This window comes from Triticum aestivum, chromosome 1A (genome assembly GCF_018294505.1).
Source record: "Triticum aestivum cultivar Chinese Spring chromosome 1A, IWGSC CS RefSeq v2.1, whole genome shotgun sequence".
Taxonomy (NCBI): Eukaryota; Viridiplantae; Streptophyta; class Magnoliopsida; order Poales; family Poaceae; genus Triticum; species Triticum aestivum.
Window position 1 is genome coordinate 523,058,046 of NC_057794.1, and position 17,365 is coordinate 523,075,410.

General features: G+C 46.3%; 2 protein-coding genes across 2 annotated transcripts; one reads left to right on the forward strand and one right to left on the reverse strand.

The window, feature by feature from the left end:
- Nucleotides 1–1,047: 1,047 nt before the first annotated feature.
- LOC123062846 (rac-like GTP-binding protein 2) lies at nucleotides 1,048–2,908 on the forward strand (the record flags this gene model as incomplete). The annotated part of the gene is given in 8 exon segments (XM_044486523.1): nucleotides 1,048–1,107; nucleotides 1,204–1,291; nucleotides 1,395–1,504; nucleotides 1,650–1,713; nucleotides 1,827–1,891; nucleotides 1,988–2,053; nucleotides 2,193–2,305; nucleotides 2,622–2,908. Coding segments are annotated over 8 exon segments (600 nt in total), but the record flags the coding sequence as incomplete, so codon positions are not given.
- A 3,180-nt stretch (nucleotides 2,909–6,088) lies between these two features.
- Nucleotides 6,089–9,843, reverse strand: LOC123062853 (proline iminopeptidase). Its single transcript, XM_044486533.1, has 11 exons — nucleotides 9,679–9,843; nucleotides 9,351–9,589; nucleotides 9,135–9,233; nucleotides 8,929–9,039; nucleotides 8,774–8,836; nucleotides 8,489–8,582; nucleotides 8,122–8,219; nucleotides 7,861–7,962; nucleotides 7,371–7,484; nucleotides 6,774–6,848; nucleotides 6,089–6,349 (listed from the first exon to the last, which is right to left on the reverse strand). Exons 1-11 carry the CDS (start codon nucleotides 9,773–9,775, stop codon nucleotides 6,254–6,256), a joined length of 1,188 nt encoding a protein of 395 aa, XP_044342468.1. The 5' UTR covers nucleotides 9,776–9,843; the 3' UTR covers nucleotides 6,089–6,253.
- Between the last annotated feature and the right edge of the window lie 7,522 nt (nucleotides 9,844–17,365).

Sequence of the window (17,365 nt, forward strand, 5' to 3'; positions counted from 1 at the left end):
GTGTGTAAAGACTATTGCTATTGTAGTGCTCACACCTGCTAATAGTAACCGGTTAGGACTGTACTGCTGCGGTTTGCCCCCTGGAGAGCACTAGCAGTGGTAAAGCGGGCACGTACTACTAACGGTACATGCCAGGAGATCGTTTCTTTTTCCTGATAGATATATGCTTCTTGGAGAGCGTAAGCCAAAGTCCTCATTGCTTGCTCGAATTCGAAATCAAAGTGTACAACCACGAGGGCCGCCGTACTACCACTAGCAAGCATGTACTACGAGGTGCTAGTGCTACTCGTGCTCGTGTTGAGTTGATTGGAAGCTGTACTACATTTACTGTCAGCGCATTGCCCCCGTTGGGACTGCAAACAAGGCCGGTCTCGTTTAACCCGTTGCTCTACTAGAGAATCATTACATTATGCCATGTCCCCGACGTTTCGGCCGACTGTCTGTTTGGCGTTTGTGGCCAGGTCGTCCGTCCGTGTAGGCCCCAGCTTCACATGAGAGAGCGACCTGCCCGCGCAGTGCTTTCATTCATGGCCGTCCATCCACCGCCGTGATGGTCTGCCGACGGTGGCTTTGCTGATGACTTGACAGTGGCAGCAGCCAGCACCAGCAGAGCATGCCGTTGCAGATCAGCTGCACGTCCAAAACAAAACAAAACCCCTCGTAGTAGTAGCGGCGTGCGTCGCGCCCCGTCCCAGGCGAGGCGAGGCCCCGCATTCACGCCACGCTCCCCGAGAGAGAGAGAGAGAGAGAGAGAGAGAGCAGCAGCAGCAGCAGTAAACGCAGCCAGAGGCCGGTTGTTTCTTGCTTTTGCTTTCAAGGAGGCAGACCGGAGCAGAGCTGCGGCACGGCTCCCCTCGCTTTGGCCTCCCACGGAAGACAAGTATCCTTGTCTCTGGCTCGTGGCTCCTTCCCCTTCTTCCCCGCGCTTGTTCTTCTCCCCCCGTGAGCTCCAGCCGCTCTTGCTGTGCGGTGGAACTCAAGCGAGCAGCCGATAGCGGCGGAGGAGAGATGAGCGTGACCAAGTTCATCAAGTGCGTCACGGTGGGGGACGGCGCCGTCGGCAAGACCTGCATGCTCATCTGCTACACCAGCAACAGGTTCCCCAGCGTACGTCCCTCCCCCAACCCTCCCCTTCCTCTTCTTCTTCCTCCTCCCGGCCTGCTTGCTGCTCACTCGGTCGCCGATCTGTTTCTTCCTTGGCAGGATTACATCCCCACCGTGTTCGACAACTTCAGCGCCAACGTCTCCGTCGACGGCAACATCGTCAACCTCGGCCTGTGGGACACCGCCGGTACTTGCCCCATCCCTCTTCATTTCCACCACTGCTACTGCTACTGGTGTTCAGAGCCGCAAGTTCTGAACCTGAAGGTTTGTGCTGTGTTTGCTTCGTTCAGGGCAAGAGGACTACAGCAGGCTGAGGCCGCTGAGCTACAGAGGCGCCGACGTCTTCGTGCTCGCCTTCTCCCTCATCAGCAGCGCAAGCTACGAGAATGTCCTCAAGAAGGTATATACATACATACTACGTTTCTAGCAAAAGTTACTGGCACATTAGTTCAGAAATTACTTGTTCCAGATTTGAGTGTGCTTGAGATTTCACCTGAATGTTCCCAACTGATGATAATTGGGTCTCTGCCTCTCTGGTCAAGCAGTGGATGCCAGAGCTCCGCCGGTTCGCGCCCAACGTCCCCATTGTTCTAGTTGGGACCAAGCTAGGTGAGGAACCTGCACCCAACATGGCATTACTCCTTTCCATGAAGTTTCTGCAACGGCACTGGTTGCTCTGCATTTTTGTCCCGATAGTTAATAATGGCGTTTCCGTTGTCCAGATCTGCGTGACCACAGAGCCTACCTCGCCGACCATCCCGGTGCCTCGGCAATCACAACCGCACAGGTTTGCTCCCCCACTTTCTGAACTTCTTTTCAACAACCAGGAGCGTAGACGGATGGCTAATGTGCCATCTTCTTCCCCATTGTTGTTGTTGTTCAGGGTGAAGAACTCAGGAAGCAGATCGGCGCCGCAGCGTACATCGAGTGTAGCTCAAAGACACAGCAGGTAGTGCAACCGAGACCAGAGGCCGCGTTGGAATTAAGAAGAATTTGTTGTTGTCTGCTCTATTTCAGATAGGCACACGCACACACTGCATCATTCATTTCTATCTTAAATGACTTGGTGATTCTGTTGGCCGTGCCAGAACGTCAAGGCTGTCTTCGACACCGCCATCAAGGTGGTCCTTCAGCCGCCGAGGAGGAGGGAGGTGATGGCGGCCAGGAAGAAAACTAGGCGAAGCTCTGGATGCTCCATCATGTAAGCACTCCACCTCTTGTCATTCACTCGCTTCATTGGTACTGTAAATTGTAATGGTGTGAGCAAACTATTCCCCAGATTTGCTCCATGAAAAATCTTGCTCACCGGTCACCTTACCTCAAAATTGGCACGTTCAGTTCGATTATGACCTATGAAATGCTGCTGCTGCTGCTGCTGCTGCTTAGATCAGATTTTAGAGGTTAACTATAACCGATGCAAACAGCTGATTTTCCAAAATTTCAAATTCGCGTTGATTGCAGTGTTTTTTGCTCAACACAGGAGTCCTGATCATGTCATTCTCTTTTTGAATCCACAGGCACTTGATGTGTGGCAGCACGTGTGCTGCCTGAATTAGCACCCTGGACTGACTCTGGAGACGAAGCATGGTGTAGTGGCAAGTCGATTTGCTGACATAGCGCGGGCGTCTTTCTAATGCTTCGGTTCTGTTTAGCTACTACTATATGTTGCGTGTTTCGGTTTCTACTTCCCAATCCTGGAGCTGTCTAGGATCGACTATTCGGATTGTAGGTGTAATGTTATGTAAGCAAGGTTGTGTAACAACTAGATACAGGCAAGCTATAAGTTTATGGTTAGCATCTCGTAGGGATTCGCTTCGATTCGCAGCAATTTGGGTGCAGATTGAAAAGTACAAACGTAAGTGTGCTGAAAATTAAACAACAAGAAGGCAGAGGGAATGCAGCCGGTGGCTGTTCCTGCTGGATGTCTTTGCTAGCTGCCTCGTTTCTGTGTTTGTAGCCATTGGTGAAGTCATTGTTGAGGAAATCATTAACTGGTAGCTGCTCGGTCGGCTGATGAGTAGGGAATTAATAGGCTAATTGGCCATTTAATCAATTAATCGGATGATTTATCGGGTAATCGGCTACTCGGGGACCCTATGAGTAGGGACTAATCGGCATGTTAACTGGTTAATCGGATGAATTCTTAAACAGGGGGTGAAGTAGACTTGAGCAATGTCGAAGAAGGGGGCATCGTCAAGTAGTAGTCGTCGTCACAGTGGAGGTATAACCTGTGGTCGACCGGGACTTGCTGGAAGGAGCAAGTGAGGTTGTAGCAGAAAAACCGGTCGATGCAGGCTGTGGACTTGATGATTCTCCCTCCTTTAGCTTCAGTCTGCATGAAGTACTTGCCAAATCCTGGTGGCACCAAAAGTCCACAATGACATCTCCAGAACAAAGTAGCAACATGAAAATTGGAGGAAGAGACGTTTCCCTGAAAATGTCACCTTGTCCTTTGCATTGGAATAACCCCTGAAGCCGACTAGGCTGTGACTCGCTCGTAGCAGCATGGATCAACAATGTCCATACTGTCATGTGCAAGCAAATTCTGCACTCCAAGAGTTGTGTACATTACATCATATACTTGCTCAAGGAGGATGTCTTGTTGGCTTCACAAGTTGCAATCCAATAGCCCACCATGACATACATGTGGCCACCAGGATTCTATGGAGTGTGTAGTCCATAGATTTTACCACCTCAAATATGCTGCTGCAATTTCTGAAACATGCATTCTGGCAACAATTGGAGCATTTATGGTGATTTTCCAAGCCTGCATTCAGGTTTAGATGCCCTGAATTTGAACTCTAGCTGACCAGGCCACTTCTCACCTTCAGTTCAGTATTACCTAGTTGCTGCACAATCTGAACAAACCACGTTGTATATTCAATTGCAAATTAAAAGCACGAGTAGCAGTGAGTTCACAGATGGTAGTACCAAGCTTGTAATATCAGTCCAACATCCAAATGCAGACCTCTTTCCTCAACTTCAATCCCCACATGTGTCAAAATGGACCGCCATGGGGGCTCTGGCTGCAGTGATTGTAAACACTCCATGGGCCAAACTAATACTAGCACAATTTCTGCACCACCAAATAACAACTCATCTCCTGGAAAAACAACCACATATGCCCGATCATAAGAAGACATTTTCCAACAGCTGGATGGACCAGGTGTTTGAAACTGTAACTGCAATGTCACAACTCATACACAAACAGAACAGTGTCTCCCAAATAGCAACAGAACCAAGATAGAAACTGAGAAATGATTTAATTTTTGGGAAGGGGAAAGAATCTGTTAATGCCTCTGCACTTTTTTGGGGCAACTATTGGGCCACCTTCACATCCAATAACGACACTGTTCAAATGGATGCTAGCAACAAAGGTAAGGAGAAAGTGAGCGGTGTTGTAGCTGATTTTACACTGTTTAAAGATAATGTGATGTGGACCCCCCCCCCCTTAATGACCATATTAAGATCAATGTTGACGTCAGTTTTGTGGAGAGTCTTAATGCAGCCAGTGTGGGGGTTGTGGCTCGTAATTCTTCCGGAGAAATTATTGTTTTTTCGTGGGATTTTATTGATCAGTGTACCAGTGTAAATGAAGCTGAACTCTGCGCCTGCCTCGCAGGACTTTATATAGGTATCACGCTTCACTAATCTATTATCTTAGTGACTGTCTGTGCTTTTGTACATTCGTTTCTTGCAAATGAGAAGATTGACAGGTCCCTGTGGCTGATCTAATGAATGAGGCTCTGAGTATATCCAGGATGATCCAAAATTTAATATTTCAAAGATAAATTGGATTGCCAATGGGGTGGCACATGAGAATGCTAAGTTTAGCTTCGATACTAGGTCCGATGGGCTTTCTTTTTATTTTGTTCCGTCCTGAGTGGTGTATGCTGTAACGAATGATTGTAAAATCATTTCTTTTGGATTAATTAATATATGGGGTGTTTTTCAAAAAAAAGAAAGAAACTGGGAATATAAATGATGTTGTTCTCGCCACCTGTTTCCTGCATGGTTAAACCAACTTAAGAAACTTCTGCGTGTTTGAGACTAAGATGGCTTTGGTTTGATTGGGACGCAGTGGATGGACCTTGGAAGGGAATGCCGGCGCCTTGTGACGCCACTGACCGGAATCTGGTTGCAGCGTGTTCCAAGATCTATGTTGGAAATGGATGCAAGATTTCCTTCTGGAAGGAGCGCTGGCTCGATGACCTTTTCTCTTGCCGAGGCTGCTCCCTCTCGGTCCAACTCAGCTCTGAACCGGACAAAATCGTTTGGAAGCTACTCCCTCCGTCTTATAATGCAAGATGTTTTTTTTTTACACTACACAAAGAGAGTAAATGACAACAAGACTTAGAGCATTTCTAACCGATCCCCTATAAGGCTATAGAGGAATAAAGTTTATTTTATTCCTTTAAAACACACCTAGCCAATCCCTTATATGCTATAGAGGAGTAAACTGTTCTAGTACTCTGTATCTTTGCCGTTCACAAAAATGTCTTTCCAATCCCAAGCTAAAATGTTCCTCTATGAATAGTAGAATAAAAATATAAAAAGAAAAAAATGCTGATTTTTTTACAACGAACATTGCTTAGTTTTCTTCCCACGTGCAATTTTTCATGATTAAATCACATTCATTGAGGTCTTGGAGAAAATAACAAAATCAGCATTCCACAATACTTTAAAAAACAATTTTTTTTCCTGAGCATCAGAACAGTTTTTTTCTTCACAAAAACTTGCACAGATGTAGAACATTCAACAATGTTTGTTACCATTTTGGGTTTTAATGTTCAAGTTCAGGAGCAGAAACTCCATGTCTTTCTGTTTCTTGTTTTCTTTCCTTTGTAAGCTGTTCGTTGTAATCCTACCCGGTCGATGGCTTTGTTAATTCGAAGTCGGGCTACGCTTGAGCATTTTCTCGGGCTCGGCCCGAGCCTTTCCATAAGAAAAAAAATACATCTGGAAACAAGCCTAAGGGACAAAATTAAGACAGCCAACTTTGATTGAATAGGGAACTGTTTGACACGTACAATCAGGCTGTGCTAAATGCTAAAGTGGTAATACCAGTTCTTATTTTGCAATGTAACCCCAATAAAATTCAGCTGAAATTCTTTGCCAGAGGCTGTGTGCCGCTATGGAGTCAGGCTGCTCATTTTTTCAACATGCTTTTAAGCTTTTCGTTAGCTGATACCAGTTCAGCTGCAACACCAACTTCATTGGCCGAGTGTCCTGCATCTGGAACCACCTGCAGTTATATGTCCTAGGTCAATATTTTATATCGAGCAGTTCAGAGATAGCAAGATACCCAGAAAGTGATGCCTGATTGACCGGTATGCATGGCAACGATGTTTGGAATGCGTGAAACTTAGCAAACTTATCAGAAGCAAAGTTGTCGAAACACTGGAATGTGTGAAACTTAGCAAACTTATCAGAAGCAAAGTTGTCGAAACACGTGAGCCTGATTGCTTTCTCTTAGAAAACTTATCAGAAGCATGAGTCAAATAATGCCAGTCTGAAAGTCAAACAAGATGGCCTGAACTACCAAATATGACAGTTGCTTAATGCTTCAGAACAAAGTAAGCAGGAAATGATGGCAATGGAACAGGAAAAGCATGTAGTTTTTGGCGGAGAAGATTTTGAAAAATACGGAAATGATTGATGATGTTTACCTTAAACTCAGCTTCAGGCCAAGCTTTATGAAGATCCCAAGCAGACATCATAGGACAGCACATATCATACCGCCCCTGCAACATAATCACTATAATGTACAAATGTACCTTGTTTGGAAAACCCTTTTTTTTGTTCTATATGGAACCTTAAAAACAGTAGTAACATTAAACTCATTTAAAGTGTAAACTAGTTATGTTTGCAGAGCGGTATAGTAAAGGAATATGTAGCCACCTTATTAGAGCCCATACAGAAATGAAAAATACTGAGTCGTAAATGAATTGTGACAATTTTTCATTCATACAACTGACGAATCATTGTTTAAGAATGAAGCTTCTACAAATTAACTTCTACCATGAAGATCATATCTCAGCTAAGAAAGGCAGGAAGGGTAGCAAACATCACTTTGAAGTTTGAACACTTTAGCCGCCAACTGAGCATATGATACTGGCACCCTACTGCTACATGCTGTATGTGAACTTGGTAACTGGGAAAGATTAACAGACTAGGGGAGCTAGACACTATGTCTAGCTAAATGCATTAAAAAAACACATGGACACACGTAATGGCAAACCAAGAAAGCTTGAGTAGACATGTACCTGTACAATGAAAGTTTTAATGTGACGAATCTTGTCGACGTTGTCCAATAAGTGTGAGTCCGAGTCTAAGAATCCCTTGTTAATAAAGTAGTGGTTTTCAATCCTTGCAAATGCCTGAAGAAAGTTAATCATGTGTTACCAAATATACAATAGAAAGTATCAAGACAGTAAAGTACTACAACATCCAAAGTGTGTATAGACAAACATCTTGTGGTGTGTAACCTTAAAAGCAAAAGAAGTCATTGCAGACATCTAAAGAAACATTCGACACTTATCAGTGCACTAGCATTGGAACAAGGATTTCAGTTCCAAAAGAGCCCTTCAAAGGCACTATTGTATTATTCCCTAAAAAATGCTAACAACTGTAAATATTTTTTTTATGATAATGATACTAGTTGGCCAACAGTAAAAATAAAATAATGTAATCTGATGAACATATGAAGCAACTGTGATCCCAAAAGGAAAACTTGATGCTTGTGGAAGTACTTGCCAATGAAAATTTGTCATCCTCCCCTCGTTTAATGTTCTCGTGATTTTGAAGAAGATGTGCAGTCATCATCTCCCACGTTGTCCATCTTTTAGCAGCTTCAATCTAAATGGTCAAACAGTCACAATTAACTTCTGTTCATCAGGAAACCAATGTAGGCACCGGTATATGTTTCAACCATAAGCAATGAAAAGGAGGAAGTATGTGGAAGCTACAAAAAGGAACCCATCAAATATATAGCATAACATAGATAGATGAGTCTACCTGGACATCAGCATCAGAGGAAGTTAGCCTTTTGCTGTAAGCAGCTATGAAACAATTCCTTTCGTCCTCAGGAATAAAATCTCTAAATGGTTCCCATGCTGCATATTAAAATTAAAGTAAGCAAATCTATTCGCACAACAACTGCATACTGCAAAATACAATGTTTGTGTTTCAGAAGAAAACATGAGTGGCTTTGGCTAAAAAGGCTGCCTGCTCTTCAATTCTTTCAGTACTATTTTGGACAACTTCAACTCTTTGAGTGGAATTGCTCTAATGGACATAATGAACAGAACTACATGTAATTTTTCAATTGCCTGCTAACATTTAACCAAGTTTTCTTCATAATCATTATCATAGCACAACATACCATCTGGGAAAACAGCTGCTGCACCGCCCTCGTAGAACCAATCAAGCTCCTTTTTCCTAAGCAAGAAAATGCCTCTTAAAACAATGCCAGTGACCTGTAAACCATCAGGGATAGTATTAGCAGAGCCTCAAGCTCCTTTTTCCTAAGCAAGAAAATGCCTCTTAAAACAATGCCAGTGACCTGTAAACCATCAGGGATAGTATTAGCAGAGCCTACAGTATACTAACTCTTTTTGCTCCTAAATTCAGGCTCACACGAGAATGCGGCAGACAGTAAATTACTGACCTTATCAGGGTGAGTCTGGCTGTAGGCGAGGGCCAAGGTGCTTCCCCATGAACCGCCGAACACCTACATTATCCCCCATAACTAGTGAATTTATTTACTGAATGATAGCCATACAAGCAAACAAATTCCTGAGAAGAAGATGTAATTGCAATTGCCTGCCACTCTGGAATGTCGAGGTGCTGCCTGAGCTTCTCGATGTCAGCCACCAGGTCCCAGGTGGTGTTCTCCTCTAGACAAGCATGGGGAGTGCTCTTGCCGGCGCCTCTCTGCAGTCAAACACAAACGCAAATTAAGCACCGGCACCGCAGTCGGATCTCCCCAGAACACGGGTAAACAGAGATAAGAGGGGATCGACACTAACCTGGTCGAACAGCACGATCCTGTAGAACTCCGGGTCGAAGAACCTGCGGTTGCCCGGCGACGTGCCGGCCCCAGGACCCCCGTGGAGGAAGACGACGGGCTGCGGATAGAACAAAACTCAGCCTGGTTTTGTCAGACAACAAGGAACAGTGGAGGAGGAGGGGGAGGGGGAGGGGCGCATTGGCGCCGGGGCAGGGGGGTTGGTGGTGGCGCTCACGTGGCCCCCGGGGTTCCCGGACTGCTCGTAGTAGATGGTGTGGACGTCGGAGACCCTGAGGCGGCCGGTGTCGAAGGGCTCGACGTGCGGGTACAGATCCTTCCGCGCGGCGGGATCCATCTCCGGGCCGGAGACGGAGAGGCTGGCGCTGGCGCCGGAGGAGGAGCGGGGTCGGCGGCGGTGCCTCTGCGGCCTGCCGTGGGCGCGGAGAAGACGGCAGTTCCCTGGGGCCTGTGCTCCTGGAAGAGGGAGAGGGAGATCTAGTTGTAGAAGAAGGTCATGGAGATAAGGCTGGGATCGTGGGGATCGAGGAGATGATGGCGGTTACCTTGGGGAGGGGGTGGGGGAGGAGGCGGCGGGCGCGAGAGGCGTGCGGGGGCGGGACAGCGGAGGAGGAGGAGGGGAAGAGAGAGTGGGCGGATCATTTGGGTGGTTTTCCGTTTCCTTTTTTCGTTTCCGTTCTGGCGAGTGGGGTGTGGAGTGGCGCCCGCCGGTCGATCCATCCACTCCACGGCCGGCCGGGTGGCGGGTGGTAAAAAGTGCTCGCGCGGGTGTGTACGAGCATGAGAATAAGAGGGATATCCACGCGCGCTCCTTCGCCGCCCGTCTCGCCACGCCTCGTCACGACGCGCCGCGCCGCGGGTTGCGGGAATGAGCCGACCTCCTATGTTTGAGGGTATCCACTATAAGAGGTGGCGCGTGAGAGCAGTCTTATGGTTTCAAACCATGAGTTGCTATGACGCCACTCTCGGCAAACCTGAAGGAGAGCTTGATCCTCAACAGGCACAAGCTTTTCAGAAAATGGATACTCTGTTTAAGGCTGCTCTCTTGAGTGTTCTTGGTGAGAACATAGTTGATGCTTATGCGTCAATTGATAATGGAAAAGATATGTGGGATGCACTCGAGGCCAAGTTTGGGGTCTCGGATGCTGGCACTGAGTTGTACATCATGGAGCAATTCTATGATTACAGGATGACTGAAGAGCGCTCCGTGGTTGAGCAAGCTCATGAGATACAGTCATTTGCTAGAGAACTTGAGCACTTCAGTTGTATGCTACCGGACAAGTTTGTTGCCGGAGGTATCATCACTAAGCTTCCTCCTTCATGGAGGAACTTTGCTACCTTGCTGAAGCATAAGAGGCAGGAGTTTTCCGTCCTAGATCTCATTGGCACTCTTGATGTGGAAGAAAAGGCGAGAGCAAAGGACACACGTGCTCGAGGTATTGAGGAAGGATCTAGTGCCAATGTGGTACAGAAGCAGAACTTTCAGCCCCACAAGTTAAAGAACAAGGGCAAGTTTGATGGAAAAGCAAAGTTTGATGGGAAGAACAAGGCTGTGCAACACACGAACTTCAAGAAGAAGAATGGCAAGAAGAAAGGTGCTTGTCATGTGTGTGGGGATCCTGATCATTGGGCTCCTAGTTGCCCTAATCACTTTGACAAGCGTCATCCTGGGAAAGGCGGCAAGACCGCTAATGTTGTCATTGGAGACACTGACATGAAGGATGCTGGGTATGGTATATTTCCCACTATTCTTTCAGTATGTTATTCTCCTGACTGGTTGATTGACACGGGTGCTAATGTGCATGTATGCAGTGATATTTCCATGTTTTCATCTTATCAGACCGTAGGGACTTCAACCGTGCTGATGGGCAACAGTTCAAGTGCTTCTGTTCGTGGTGTTGGCATGGTCGATCTGAAGTTTACTTTGGGGAAGATCGTGCGGCTGAAGAACGTGCATTATGTCCCCTCCGTCAATAAAAATCTTGTTAGCGGATCTCTTCTGTGTAGAGATGGCTACAAGCCTGTCTTTGAGTCGAATAAATTTGTAATATCCAAGTATGGAACCTTTGTTGGTAAAGGCTATGAGTCAGGAGGCTTGTTTCGTTTATCCTTATCAGACGTTTGCAATAAAGTTGTTAATCATATTTGCAACAATAGTGAATCCAATGTGTGGCATTCACGTCTTTGTCATGTTAACTTTGGTTGCATGCCGCGACTAGCGAAGTTGAACTTAATCCCTAGTTTCACCACCGTCAAGGGATCTAAGTGTCAAGTGTGTGTGCAAGCTAAGCAACCTCGTAAGTCTCACACGACTGCGGAAATAAGAAACCTTGTACCACTAGAGCTCATACATTCAGATCTATGTGAAATGAATGGTGTGTTGACAAAAGGTGGAAAGAAATATTTCATGACGTTAATTGATGACTCCACTAGATACTGCCGTGTGTATCTTCTGAAATCTAAGGATGAGGCTTTGAACTTTTTCAAGATCTATAAAGCTGAAGTGGAAAACCAACTTGATCAAAAATCAAGAGGCTTAGGTCCGACCGTGGTGGAGAGTATTTTTCCAATGAGTTTGATGCTTTTTGTGCAGAACATGGTATAATCCATGAGAGGACTCCTCCCTACTCACCTCAGTCAAATGGGGTGGCCGAAAGAAAGAACCGTACTCTAACTGATTTGGTTAACGCCATGTTAGATACATCGGGTCTCTCCAAGGCATGGTGGGGGGAGGCGATATTGACAGCATGTCATGTCCTGAACCGAGTCCCCACAAAGAACAAAGAGATAACTCCATTCGAGGAATGGGAGAAGAAAAGGTTAAAACTCTCTTATCTGCGAACACGGGGTTGTTTAGCGAAAGTCAATGCTCCAATTTCAAAGAAGCGGAAGCTTGGACCAAAGACTGTGGATTGTGTTTTCCTGGGATATGCTTTCCATAGCATTGGCTATAGATTCTTGGTTGTAAAATCTGAGGTACTTGACATGCATGTCGGTACGATCATGGAGTCGAATGATGAGACTTTCTTTGAAGATATCTTTCCCATGAAGGATATGGCTACCTCATCTAATCAGGAGATGCCTAGTTCATCGAATTAGGAACCAGTTACAATTACCAAACCTACCATTTCGATAGAACACTTTGAAAGTCCTGTGGAGGAGAACAATGAAGTTCCTACTAGGAGAAAGAGATGAAGGATTGCAAAGTCCTTTGGTGATGATTTTCTTGTGTATCTCATAGATGACACTCCCAGTTCTATTTCAGAGGCCTATGCATCTGAAGATGCTGACTACTGGAAGGAAGCGGTTCGTAGCGAGATGGATTCCATCTTGGCGAATGAAACCTGGGAGATAACTGATTGTCCTTATGGGTGCAAACCTATAGGATGCAAATGGGTATTTAAGAAGAAGCTTAGGCCTGATGGTACTATTGAGAAGTACAAGGCTCGGCTCGTGGCTAAGGGTTATACCCAAAAGGAAGGTGAAGACTTCTTTGATACTTACTCACCTGTGGCTCGACTGACCACTATTCCAGTTCTACTTTCACTAGCTGCCTTGCATGGCCTTCTCGTTCATCAAATGGATGTTAAGACTGCTTTCCTAAATGGAGAGTTGGACGAGGAAATTTATATGGAACAACCAGATGGGTTTGTACTAGATGGTGAGGAAGGGAAAGTGTGCAAGTTGCTGAAGTCTTTGTACGGACTTAAGCAAGCACCCAAACAGTGGCATGAGAAGTTTGAAAGAACTTTAACAGCTGCAGGCTCTGTTGTGAACGAAGCTGACAAATGTGTGTACTATCGCCATGGTGGGGGCGAGGGAGTTATCCTGTGCTTGTATGTTGATGACATACTGATTTTCGGAACAAATCTGAATGTTATTAAGGAGGTCAAGGATTTCCTATCTCATTGTTTTGAGATGAAGGATTTAGGAGTGGCTGATGTCATTCTGAACATCAAGTTGTTGAGAGACGATGATGGTGGGATTACATTGCTTCAATCTCACTATGTGGAAAAGATCTTGAGTCGCTTTGGCTATAGTGACTGCAAGCCCTCTCCAACACCATATGATGCGAGTGTGTTACTTCGAAAGAATCAAAGAATTGCTAGAGATCAATTGAAATATCCTCAGATTATTGGCTCGCTTATGTACTTAGCAAGTGCTACAAGACCTGACATCTTTTTTGCTGTTAGCAAATTGAGTCGGTTTGTCTCAAAACCAGGAGATGTGCATTGGAAAGCTCTAGAGAGAGTTTTGCGTTATTTGAAAGGCACTGCAAATTATGGAATTCACTACACCGGGCACCCAAAGGTGCTTGAAGGGTATAGTGACTCAAACTGGATCTCAGATGCTGATGAGATAAAGGCCACGAGCGGTTATGTATTCACTCATGGAGGTGACGCTGTTTCTTGGAAGTCTTGCAAGCAGACCATCTTAGCGAGGTCAACAATGGAAGCAGAACTCACAGCACTAGATACAGCTACGGTCGAAGCAGATTGGCTTCACCGGCTCTTGAATGACTTGCTGGTTGTTGAGAAACCTGTACCGGGTATTCTTATGAACTGCGACAATCAAACTGTGATCACGAAAGTGAGCAGCTCAAAGGATAACATGAAGTCATCAAGACACGTTCAGAGAAGGTTAAAGTCTGTCAGAAAAATGAGAAACTCCGGAGTTATTGCATTGGATTATATCCAAACGTCTAAAAATCTGGTAGATCCTTTTACTAAGGGTATATCATGTAATGTGATAGATAATGCATCGAGGGAGATGGGTATGAGACCCACAATATGAGTTGTTCACAGTGGTAACCTATTCTTTGTGATCGGAGATCTCGTGAATTAGATGTGGAAGACAAGCTGTTGGTCAACTGGGAGGAGAGTATCCTTACTGTTAAAATACCACTCCATAAAGATGCAATACTCTCCTAATCTGCATGGTAGGTTGATGTATATCTTAATGTGTTCTAAGTGGCTCTTTGAAGCAGAGATGTTGTCCTGCAGAACATCTTTTGAAGAACGCACCTTTATGAGTCTGATTGTTAAACGTCGCAATCTATGAGAGTAGGGTTCTCTGTAGTAAACTCATGAAAGGTCTCGGAGTATGACGCATAAGCTTCACCCGCGGGGAAGACCCACGGTAGCCACGTATCGGTCAAGGCTTTATGTGAAGCTAGATTCGCATAAAACTTGCAGTTCAAGGCCCAGTCCACTGTTCAAGTTGCTTACTAGTGTAGCATAGAGTTCTAGGTGGAAGTTTAACTTAACAGTCTTCACTGCAGTACCGGTATATAAAACAATGTTTTGGAACCAAAGGCAAATTTCTGTGTGCCTCTGGGATCTGGTGGGGGATTGCTGGAATTTAGTCCATTTTGGGCAGCCCAATAACTATTTCAGAAATTCCTAATAAATCCTAGAGGCCCACTTAGCCCATTTGTGCAAGGCAAGGGATACTACTAAAGTTTAGTCCCACATTGCTAGTTTAGTGGGAGTTGGACCTCCTTATAAGGGAGGTTCTTTCCCCACTTGTACGAGCATGAGAACAAGAGGGATATCCACGCACGCTCCTCCTCCGCCGCCCGCCTCGCCACGCCTCGTCACGCCTCATCACGACGCGCCGGGGTTGCGGGAATGAGCCGAGCCGATGTCTAAATTTTTGCCATGCACTATGGGTATATGAAAGGTCACTCGGGAGCTGGAAAGTTTTTGCTGTAGTGGATATTGAATACGAACGCTGCACCCTTCGGCTACTGTCTGTTTGTTTCATCTCCCGCGTTCCCTTCAGCTCCCGGCGCAGCCTCTCACCTCCTTCTCTTGCGCCTATAAAAGGGAGGTCGCTCCTCTCAGAGAGTGGCACCAGAACTTCTCCTTCCTCTCGCCACCGGTTCCAATCTCTGAACTGCTGCTGTCTTCCTCATCCCGTCTTGCGGTGTGCACCGCAGGTCGGGATAGTAGGCCTCCGAAACCGCACCTCTTTGAGTCCTGTACGGGAGAAGGGTGATAAGGTTTTTGGGGAGCGCTTTGCGCGACTACTGACTGACTCCTTCGTCACGGACGCCCCGGACTCCGACGACTACTTCCCTGACGATGACTTCTTCCCCGACGTTGACATCCTCCTCGACGACATGGCTGGCGAGGACACCGACCCCAAGTCCAGTGCTACTGCTGCTGCTGTCCCGTATGTGTTCTTCTTTCTGTTAGATATCCCGCCATAGTTTCTCGTACTAGTACTTGCCCTAAATATGTTAGGTTCTACCTCATATATGCAACTAGTTCTACTGTCTGCTATAGATATGATAAGCTACGGTTCATATATGCAGAAGCTATTTTCCTTCTCTCTGTCAGAACGCATGACTTGTTTTATCTCTACTATATTAGTCATGCTTTATCTAGTATTTCTATTAATAAAATCATTCGGTAAATTGTTCATATTTCCAACACAGAGGGCCTGATGTCTTGGAGAACTGTATGACCAATCTAACCATCGCCCATCGTCGATCACCGTCGCCGCCGCCGGAGAAAGGCGTGGGCCACCTTCACACCAAGATCTAGAAGAACTCCATTGCAGACCACACTGATTTATGAACCGATTAAACGACCCACAGAAGACGGCAGAACCGAGTCTCTGTGGCACGTCGGTCGGCCAGGGATCATCCCTAAGTCTTCTGGACTTCATCCGCACTGATCGGAGAAGAAGAACACCGCCGCAAGCGGCCATCCGCACACCACACTTCAAGGCACACGCATACTCTGCACTAGCAGACGTTGTCGCCCAAGAAGACACCAAGCACCAGCCATCACAACCTACCATCAGTCAAAGCCAAAGTCCGACGAGACATAGAGGCTACCTACTTCCTAGCGTTGTCGTTTGAAGCATCACCAGGATGGGGAAGAAGCACCACCAATTTATTTTAACACGGCGTTGATTCCACCACCAATGCAACACCTGTGAAAAAAACTAAGCCTGTCCTATCTAGTAGCCGAAGTGAAGTGCCGGGGTCCCCAGCCCGTCGGGCCGCCAGAGTGGCAGCCGAAGGGCCAAGTGTTGGGGAACGCAGTATTTCAAAAAAAAACCTACGATCACGCAAGATTTTTCTAGCAGATGCATAACAACGAGAGGGGAGAGTGTGTCTACGTACCCTCGTCGACCGAAAGCGGAAGCGTTTAGTAACATGGTTGATGTAGTCGAACGTCTTCGCGATCCAACCGATCAAGTACCGAATGCATGGCACCTCCGCGATCTGTACATGTTCAGCTCGGTGACGTCCCTCGAACTTCTAGATCCAGCTGAGGTCGAGGGAGAGTTTCGTCAGCATGACGGTGTGTTGACGGTGATGATGAAGTTACTGACGCAGGGCTTCGCCTAAGCTCTACGACGATATAACCGAGGTGGAAATATGTGGAGGGGGGCACCACACACGGCTAAGATCAACTTGTGTGTCTATGGGGTGTCCCCTCCCCTGTATATAAAGGAGTGGAGGAGGGGGAGGGCCGGCCTCCTATGGCGCGCCCCAAGGGGGATTCCTACTCCTACTAGGAGTAGGTTTTCCCCCTTTCCTAGTCCAACTAGGAGAGAAAGGAAGGAGAGGAAGAAGAGAAGGAAAGGGGGGCCGCCCCCTAGTTCAATTTGGTTTGGGCTAGGGAGCACGCACCCCACCTTGGCCTGCATCCTCTCTTCCACTAATAGGCCCATGAAGGCCCAATACTTCCCCCGACGAATTCCCGTAACTCTATGGTACTCCGAAAAATACCCGAACCACTCAGAACATTTCCGATGTCCAAATGTAGCCTTCCAATATATCGATCTTTATGTCACGGCCATTTCAAGACTCCTCGTCATGTCCAAGATCTCATCCGGGACTCCGAACAAACTTCGGTCATCAAATCACATAACTCATAATACAAATCGTCCTCAAACGTTAAGTGTGCGGACCCTACAAGTTTGAGAACTATGTAGACATGACCGAGACACATCTCCGGTCAATAACCAATAGTGGAACCTGGATGCTCATACTGGCTCCTACATATTCTACAAAGATCTTTATCGGTCAAACCACACAACAACATACGATGTTCCCTTTGTCATCGGTATGTTACTTGCCCGAGATTCGATCGTCGGTATCACCATACCTAGTTCAATCTCGTTACCGGCAAGTCTCTTTACTCGTTCCGTAATGCATCATCCCGCAACTAACTCATTAGTCACATTGCTTGCAAGGCTTATAGTGATGTG